The 9,842-nt window shown below is 41.9% G+C and overlaps 1 protein-coding gene across 1 annotated transcript; it reads left to right on the forward strand.

Moving 5' to 3' along the window:
* Positions 1-6,659: 6,659 nt before the first annotated feature.
* LOC119805355 (40S ribosomal protein S7-like) lies at positions 6,660-7,241 on the forward strand. Its single transcript, XM_038317317.1, has one exon. The coding sequence runs from the start codon at positions 6,660-6,662 to the stop codon at positions 7,239-7,241; it is 582 nt and encodes a 193-aa protein (XP_038173245.1).
* The last annotated feature ends 2,601 nt before the right edge of the window (positions 7,242-9,842 follow it).

Consider the following 9,842-nt stretch of genomic DNA (forward strand, 5'->3'; position numbering starts at 1 on the left):
CAAAAAACAATCCAAAGAATCAATGAAACAAAAAGCTGGTTCTTGGAGAAAATCAACAAGATTGACAAAGCCCTATCCAAACTAATCAAACAGCAGAGAGAGAACAAGCGAATTAATAAGATCAGAAATGAAAAGGGGGACATAACCACAGACACAGAGGAAATTCAGAGAATCATTAGATCTTCCTACAAAGCCTGTATGCCACAAAATGGGAAAATGTAAAAGAAATGGACATTTTTTAGATAAGTACCATATACCAAAGTTAAACCAGGACCAGATGAACGCTCTAAATAGTCCTGTTAGTCACAAAGAATTAGAAACTGTTATCAAAAACCTCCCTACCAAAAAGAGCCCAGGACCAGATGGTTTCAATGCGGAATTCTACCAGAACTTCCAAGAAGACCTAATATCTATACCCCTTAAGGTATTTCATAATATAGAAACAGAAGAGTCATTGCCAAATTCCTTTTATGAAGCTACAGTTATCCTGATACCTAAACCACACAAAGACTCAACCAAGAAAGAGAATTACAGGCCAATCTCACTCATGAACATTGATGCAAAAATTCTCAATAAAATACTGGCAAACCGCCTTTTGTCCGGGCGGCGTCCCTGGGCTGCCAGGAATCCCTGATCCTGTGCAGTGGAGTTCCATCTGGACTGGTGAGTAAGTGCTAACCTGGGGCAACCTGCCCTGGAAGAGAGCACAGACCCCCTCCCCCAGCTCCCACTGTAGGCTTGTCTTTGTTTCTCAAGTCCCTGCCTCTACCAAGCCTTCCCTAGTGTATTCAGGTGTCCTGCTCCTGTACTAAAGCCATCCACCCAAAGGGGTCAGACTCTGGCCTCCAGGCAGGTCTGAGGATTCCTGCAAGGAAGTGCGGGCTTCTTCAGATTGTGCTGCAAGGAATAGCTCCTGCTCTGGCACTGAGGAGATCCAACCAGATTCAGTCACAGCAAAGATTGGTCTAAGACACCAAGCACCTCCTGGCTCAATTTGAAGGAAGAGATGGGCAGGCGCCAATGCAAGAACTCCTCTAAAATGCTGGCAAACCAAAACATTAGAAAAATTATCCACTACGATCAAGTAGGCTTCATCCCAGAGATGCAGGGCTGGTTCTACATACGAAAATTGATCAATGTAATCCATCATATAAATAAACTGAAGGAAAAAAAACATGTGATCATCTCATTAGATGCTGAAAAAGCATTTGACAAAATTCAACACCCCTTTATGATAAAGGTCTTGGAGAGATTAGGGATACAAGGATCATTCCTAAATATAATAAAGGCTATTTACAGCAAGCCAACAGCTAACATCAAATTAAAAGGAGAGAAACTCAAGGCCATCCCACTAAATTCAGGAACACGACAAGGCTGTCCACTCTCTCCTTATCTCTTCAATATAGTGCTTGAAGTTCTAGCAATACCAATAAGACAACATAAGGGAATCAAGGGGATTCGATTTGGAGAGGAAGAAGTTAAACTTTCGTTAATCGCAGATGATATGATAGTGTACATAAGCGACCCCAAAAACTCCACCAAAGAACTCCTACAGCTGATAAACTCCTTCAGTAACGTGGCAGGATACAAGATCAACTCCAAAAAATCAGTCGCCCTCCTATACACAAAGGATAAGGAAGCAGAGAGGGAAATCAGAGAAGTGTCACCTTTCACAATAGCTACAAATAGCATAAAATATCTTGGAGTAACTCTAACCAAGGAAGTGAAGGACTTATTTGACAAGAACTTTAAGTCTTTGAAGAAAGAAATTGAAGAGGATAGCAGAAAATGGAAGGATCTCCCTTGCTCATGGATTGGGAGGATCAACATAGTAAAAATGGCAATTCCACCAAAAGCAATCTATAGATTCAATGCAATCCCCACCAAGGTCTCATCAAAATTCTTCACAGATATTGAGAGGACAATAATCAACTTTATATGGAAAAACAAGAAACCCAGGATAGCTAAAACAATCTTATACAATAAAGGTACATCTGGAGGCATTACCATCCCTGACTTCAAACTCTATTACAGAGCTACAGTATTGAAAACAGCTTGGTATTTGCATAAAAACAGAGAAGTTGACGAATGGAATCGAATAGAAGACCCGGACCTTAACCCACAAACCTATGAATGCCTGATTTTTGATAAAGGAGCCAAAAGTACACAATGGAAGAAAGAGGGCATCATCAACAAATGGTGCTGGCATAACTGGATGTCAACCTGTAGAAGAATGAAAGTAGATCCATATTTATCACCATGCACAAAATTCAAGTCCAAATGAGTTAAAGACCTCAATATTAATCTGAACACACTGAGCTTGATAGAGGAGAAAGTGGGAAATACTCTACAACAAATGGGCACAGGAGACCGTTTCCTATGTATAACCCCAGCAGCACAGACATTAAGAGCAACATTGAATAAATGGGACCCCCTGAAGCTGAGCAGCTTCTGTAAAGCAAAGGACACTATCACTAAGACACAAAGGCAGCCTACTGACTGGGAAAAGATCTTCACCAACCCTGCAACTGACAAAGGTCTGATTTCTAAATATATAAGGAACTCAAGAAACTAAACTTTAAAATGCTAATTAACCCAATTAAAAAATGGGGCCCTGAACTGAACAGAGAATTCTCAACAGAAGAAGTTCAAATGGCCAAAAGACACTTAAGGTCATGCTCAACCCTCTTAGCTGTAGTGAGGGGCTATGGGCTGCTTTCCTGCAGCCCTGCTCCTGATCGCCGGCTAGCTTGTGCCCCCAAATAACGACACACAAATTGTATTCTTTTAAATACAGCCTGGCCCATTATTTTCAGGCTCTTATTCACATCTTGACTAACCCATATCTAATAATCTGTGTAGCACCACAAAGTGGTGCCTTACCAGGCAGATTCTAGCGTGCGTCCATCTTGGGCTGGAGCTTCATCGCATCTGGCATCTCTCTGAGGAGAGGCACGGTGGTCTGCCTAACTTAAGAGAGGCGTGGCATCTGACTGAGCCATCTACCTCACTTCCTTCTTCCTGTTCTGTCTACTCCACCTACCTAAGGGCCGGTCTATCAGATGGGCCAGGCAGTTTCTTTATTAATTATCCAATGAAATCATCAGATAGATAGAAGACACACCTACATCACTTAGCTATCAGGGAAATGCAAATCAAAACAACTTTGAGATACCATCTTACACCTATCAGGTTGGCTAAAATCAAAAACACCAATGATAGCCTTTGCTGGAGAGGTTGTGGGGTAAGGGGTACTCTCATCCATTGCTGGTGGGAATGCATACTTGTGCAACCACTTTGGAAAGCAGTGTGGCGGTTTCTCAGGAAATTTGGGATCAACCTACCCCAGGACCCAGCAATTCCACTCTTGGGAATTTACCCAAGAGATGCCCAATCATACTACAAAAACACTTGTTCAACTATGTTCATAGCAGCATTATTTGTAATAGCCAGAACCTGGAAACAACCTAGATGCCCTTCAGTGGACGAATGGATGAAGAAACTGTGGAATATATACATATTAGAGTACTACTCAGTGGTAAAAAACAATGACATCTTGAATTTTGCATGCAAATGGATAGAAATAGAAAACACTATTCTGAGTGAGGTAACCCAGACCCAAAAAGATGAACATGGGATGTACTCACTCATACTCGGTTTCTAGTCATAATTAAAGGTCATCGAGCCTATAATTCGGGATCCTTGAGAAAATAAGGTGAACCCAAAGAAAAACATATAGTAATCCTCCTAGATATTGGAAGTAGACAAGATCGCTGGGCAAAAATTGGGAACTTGGGGGTGGGGAGGGATGGGACCAAGGGGAGGTGGGGAGAGAAAAGCATGAAGGGGAGAATGGTGAGAGCTCAGGGGAATAGGATGCTTGGGATATAGGAAGGGTGGATATGTGAGCAGGGAAGCATGTATCTTAATTAAGGGAGCCATCTGAGGTTTGTCAAGGGACTTGACTCTAGAGGGGTTCCCGGGTTTCCAGGGAGATGCCCCCAGCTAGTTCCTTGGGCAGCTGAGGAGAGGGAGCCAGAAAAGGCCAGATCCTATAGCCATACTGATGAATTTCTTGCATATCACCATAGAACCTCTACCTGGCGATGGATGGAGAAAATGACAAAGCCCCACATTGGAGCACCGGACTGAGCTCCCAAGGTCCTGATGAGGAGCAGAAGGAGGGAGAACATGAGAAAGAAAGTCAGGATCGTGAGGGGTGCGTTCACCCATGGAGACGGTGGGACAGAACAAATGGGAGATCACCAACTCCAGTTGGAATGGGACTGATGGAACATGCGACCAAACCGGACTCTCTGAATGTGGCCAACAGTGGAGGCTGACTGAGAAGCCAAGGACATTGGCGATGGGATTGGATTCTATGGCATGGATGGGCTCTGTGTGGGCCTTGTCAGCTTGGTTACTCAGCTTCCTGGACCTGGGGGGAGGTGGGAGGACCTTGGACTTAACATAGAGTAGGGAACCCTAATGGCTCCTTGGCCTGGAGAGGGAGGGAGTGTGGGTAAGGGTGGAGAGGAGGGGAGGGAAGGGGGAAGAGGAGGGGAGGAGATGGAAAGTTTTAATAAAAAAATGAGAAAAAAAGAAAAAGTCCTGATTTCTCAAAAAAAAAAAAAACACTCAAGAGGACATCATGATTGTAAATATTTATGGACCAAATTTGGAGGGCTCCAAGTTCATTTTAAAAAGTTCAAAGCATAAGACTTCATAAGTCTAGACACAATAATAGTTGGGGAACTTCTAATTACCACTTTCACATCTAAATAGGTCTACAGTAGTAAAAGTCAGCAAAGAGGCCTTAGTCGTAAATTATGGCAGAGGTTAGTTGAACATTCCACACAACCAATAAGAAACATATTTTTCTTCTCAGCAATGCAAGGGACATTACCTGAAATTAACTGCATTGTAGGCTACAAAACAAGCTTTAAAATAATGAGTAAGATTGGGAGCTGGAGAAGTGACTCAGAGTGCCGCTGTTCCTGAGGACCCAGGTTCTTATCCAGTACCCACATGGCAATTCACAGCTGTCTGTTAACTCCAGTCCCAAGAGACCCGGTGCCCTCTCCTGACCTCTCTGGATACTGCACTCATATTCATTAAAAGAATGATGAAATACATATATACCTATATAATTGAGACAATTCCCTCACCTGCAACTAGACCAAAAAAAAAAAATTAAAGCTACTTGGAGACTAAAAAACACTTTGAGCAAACAGGAGATTATTGACTAGATCAAAAGGAAATTTAAATGCTCTAGCATCAAATGATAATGAGAGTACAATCAACCAAATTTTCTGGGATGCATAAAAGACAGTTATACGAGGAAAGATTATAGTTCTAAGTGCTCATATTAAAAATCAGAAAAGCTTCTGGGTTGTGGTGCACACACCTTTAATCCCACTACTCAGGAGGTAGAGGGAGGCAGATCTCTGAGTTTAAGGCCAGACTGGTCTGGAGAGTGAGTTCCAAGACTGTCAAGGCTACACAGAGAAACCCTGTATCAAAAAAAAAAACAAAAACAACAATGAAGAAAACCCAAACAAACAAACAAACAAAAAACCCTAAAAATCAGTAAGGCTGAGCATGGTGGCACAAGCCTTAATTCAGGAAACTCAAGAGGCAGAGGCAGGTGTAGTCATAGGACTTTCCAGGCCAGCCTGGTCTACATAGTAGGTATTCAGGACAGTCGGTGCTACATAGACTGAATCTTTGTTTTTCAGACAATTTCAGCTCATTCTTTAAGGTTTTTTCCAACAGATTAGTTTTTATTACTTTATAAATAATACCAATCAAAATTTCCACTTCCTCCCCTCCTCTTACTTCCCTCCCCCTCCAGTCCTAAGAGAGGGCAGGATAACCTGCCCTGTGAGAAATCCAAGGCCTTCCCCACTCCATTCAGGCTTAGGAAGGTATGCATCCAAATAGAATAGCCAGTACATGCAGTAGAGACAAATCCCAGTGTCATTATCATTGGCTTCTCATTCTGCCCCAATTGTCAGCCACATTCAGAGGGTTCAGTTTGATCCCATGCTCGTTCAGTCCCAGTCCAGCTGGATTTGGTAATCAAAAATATTTCAAATAAATAGATGCCTCTAAACCTCTAGCAAAGTCGGGAATAAGCCAAACCTGGACACAATGAATGGCAAGAAATAATAAAAGATGGAACAGAAACCATTGAAATAGAGAATAAAAGAGCAATATATAAAATTTATCGAAGACTTGGTTCTTTGTAAAGATTAACAAGATTACCTGAACCCATACCTAACTAATCAAAAGAAAGACAGAAGACCCGAAATATTAAAGCAAAGCTGTCTAATTGTAGGTAAGGCTAACTCACTGGGAAAGAATTCATGCCTGCTACTGTAAATATGGGTTAAAAACAAGATATAAAAATCAACCAATAAAAAGCTGCAGATAACGGGCCAGGGGCCAGACAATGTTTAAAAAAAATACAGTTTCCGTATAATTATTTTGGGTAAAGCTAGCCGCGTGGCGGGACGCAGCCCCGCCACTCCTACAAAATAGCTGTGCTGGAGCAGCCATAGAGCCCAGAGAACAATCTTCTACTGCCATTTCCTAAGTCACAGTAATTTTTAAATTAATTCTACTCTTTCCAAGACGGCACTCCGTAAGGGCAAGCCATGTTCAGCTCTAGCGCCAAGATCGTCAAGCCCAATGGCAAGAAGCCAGACGAGTTCGAGTCCGGAATCTCTCAGGCGCTGCTCGAGCTGGAGATGAACTCGGATCTCAAGGCTCAGCTGCAGGAGCTCAACATCACTGCTGCCGAGGAAATTGAAGTTGGTGGTGGCCGGAAAGCCATCATAATTTTTGTACCAGTTCCTCAGCTGAAATCCTTCCAAAAAATCCAAGTCCGGCTGGTTTGTGAATTGGAGAAAAAGTTCAGCGGGAAACACGTAGTTTTCATTGCACAGAGGATTCTGCCCAAGCCAACTCGGAAAATCCATACGAAAAATAAGCAGAAGTGCCCCAGAAGCTGCATGTTCACCGCAGTGCACGACGCCATCCTTGAGGACTTGGTCTTCCCGAGTGAGATTGTGGGCAAGAGGATCCATGTGAGACTGGATGGCAGCTGGCTCATAAAGGTTCATTTAGACAAAGCACAGCAGAACAACGTGGAGCATAAGGTGGAAACTTTTTCCGGTGTGTATAAGAAGCTCACAGGCAAGGATGTTAACTTCGAATTCCCAATGTTTCAGTTGTAAAGAAAATGACTGAATAAGGTGTCATTCGAAAAAAAAAAATTAATTCTAAATCCATATCTTTATGCCCACAGATAAGTGTAGCTCTCACCACTCATCAAACAAGCTTCTTCTATACACAGTAGATGGAAGCTATTGCAGATAGCCACAACTAGTCAAAATGCAGAGAATAAGTGACCATAAGTGACAGTTGGTAAATCTACAATACAACCACTATCCCTAAGGTTCAGGGAATATCATAGGAGAGGGCCAGAAAGATTGAAAGAGCCAAACAACCAGGACATCTGTTTTTGAAACAGTGTTTTCTACACATGACAGGAAAGCTTGTACCCATGAAATCTCAACAGTATGGTTACCTAATAAGACCTGAACAATGACAATGCCAGTTGCCATACTAACATAAATGGGGCAAATCTCACAAAGCCAATACCTAGATGAAGAGCCACAGGCAATTAATGACTGCGGAGAGTCTGTCTTCTCTGGGGTGAAAAACACCCTGACTGGCTATATAAGCCCAAATTGTCAGCCCCAAACACATGTACATAAAGAGCGACACTAAATGGATTCAGTAAGGTGCGTGTGAGAGAGTATGTGAGTGTGTGTGTGCGTGTGTGTGTGTGTGTGTGTGTGTGTGTAGCAATGATAATTAAAGAAGATGTCATGAATTTTAAACAGAGTGGGAGACATAGAAGGAGTTAGGGAATGGAGTGTATAAATGATGTAAATACAGTACTAGTGTATGAAATTGTCAAAAAAATTTAATTAATTTTAAAAACCAGAATTGTGATGGAGCCATTCAAGTTAACTATCCCCTGACAGGAAGTTGTTTGTGGAAGCAGAACATTCCCAGGACTTTGTAAAGGCAACTAGGGAATATGGAGACTGGCAGAAATAGTCTTCCTCAGGAAAGAGCACACCACTTAGTTATCCAATACCAAATGGTCAGCCCTGAAAACATACATGGAAACTTACATTATACAGAGTTAGCTGGTTATATTTAATAATATATGTGTATATACACATGCACATGTAACAACAGTTAATGAAAAACGAGGCCACAGATTTGAAAAAGAATAAGGAAGGATGTGTGGGAGGAATTGGAGGGAGGAAAAGAGGGAAAGATGCAGCTATATTATAATCTCAAAAAGAAAAAGAAAACTTTAAAAAATAAATCAGCTTATTGTACAATATTATTAAAATATATTTAAGGACCTATATTACTGACTTTGCTCATCCCTGTGATGAAATACCTGACAAGAAGCAACTGCAGGGAGGAAGGATTTATTTTGTGTCAGTTTGAGGACTGTTTGTGACAGCAGGGAAAGCATGCTGGCAGAGGCAGCTCAAGGCTATGAGGGAAGGCACTTTTCTCACTTCTCCACCGAACAGAACTCAAAGACAGGGCAGGAAACAGAACTAAGCAAAAACGTCAAGGCCTACTCTAGGAGCCCCTTGGTCCAGCTAGGCCTCATCTCCCCATGGTTCTGCAACCTCTAAAATTAGCTAGGGCCAGGTATTCAAACTCATGAGCTAGCCGGGGGAAGGACAGTATTCAGCCAAACATAACAAATGCAATCATCCAAATATTTTCAAATTTTTATGATCTATTTTTGTTTATTCTTCTCTTATATCATATCCCAATCCAAGTTTACCCTCCCTCCACTTCTCCAAGTCCCCACCACCACTTCCTCCCCTCTCCCCCAGATCACTCCTCCTCCATTTCTTTTCAGAAAGGGGCAGCCCTCCCAGGGATATCAACCAAACATGGCATATCCAACTAGTCACATCACATCCCCTCATATTAAGGTTGAATGAGGCAATCCTGTAGAAGTAAAAGCATCCCAAAAGCAACAAGACTCAGAGACAGCTCCTGTTCCCAGCGTTAGTAGTACCACAGAAACCCTCAAAATAGCATATGTGCAGAGGACCTAGCATAGACCCATATAGGTACCCTGATTGTCACTTCAGTTTCTGTGAGCCACAATGAGCCCTGATTAGTTGGTTGTGGACCATGTTCTCCTGGTGTCTAAAACCCCTCTGACTCCTGCAATCCTATGCAAAATTTACCATATATCCAGGTTAAATACAAATTTCACAATACTCAAAATAAATGGGAACTTACTTATCAGCTAAAAAAATAATCACACCAAAATCCTACCGTTAACACCATAACCATTTGTATACTTCCCCTAAGAGTATTAATAAGAAGATATGTGCTCTCACCATTATTTAAAGACTACTGGAAGCTTTTAGTAAATTTGTGGGACTCCAAATTTTTATTTTGTCAATATGCCTGTTCTTTGAGTGTGTGTATGTATGTAAATATGCATATATGTGCATGTTGCTTAAAATGTGTGTGGGTAGGTTTGGCAAGATGTGTGAACATGCATGTGCACATACATGTAGAAGTCAGAGGCTGACATTAGATGGCCATTGTCAATCAGTTTCCACCTTATGTATTGAGGCAAAATCTCTCATTTAAACCCAGAGCTGTTGAATTCAGCTAGTCTAGGTGGCCATCTTGACCTGGATAGTCTCTATATTTGCCTTCCATGCTGGAACTACAGGAAGACCACTATGGCTCTGGCATTTACAATGGTCCTG

The sequence above is a fragment of the Arvicola amphibius genome, chromosome X (genome assembly GCF_903992535.2).
Source record: "Arvicola amphibius chromosome X, mArvAmp1.2, whole genome shotgun sequence".
Classification (NCBI taxonomy): Eukaryota; Metazoa; Chordata; class Mammalia; order Rodentia; family Cricetidae; genus Arvicola; species Arvicola amphibius.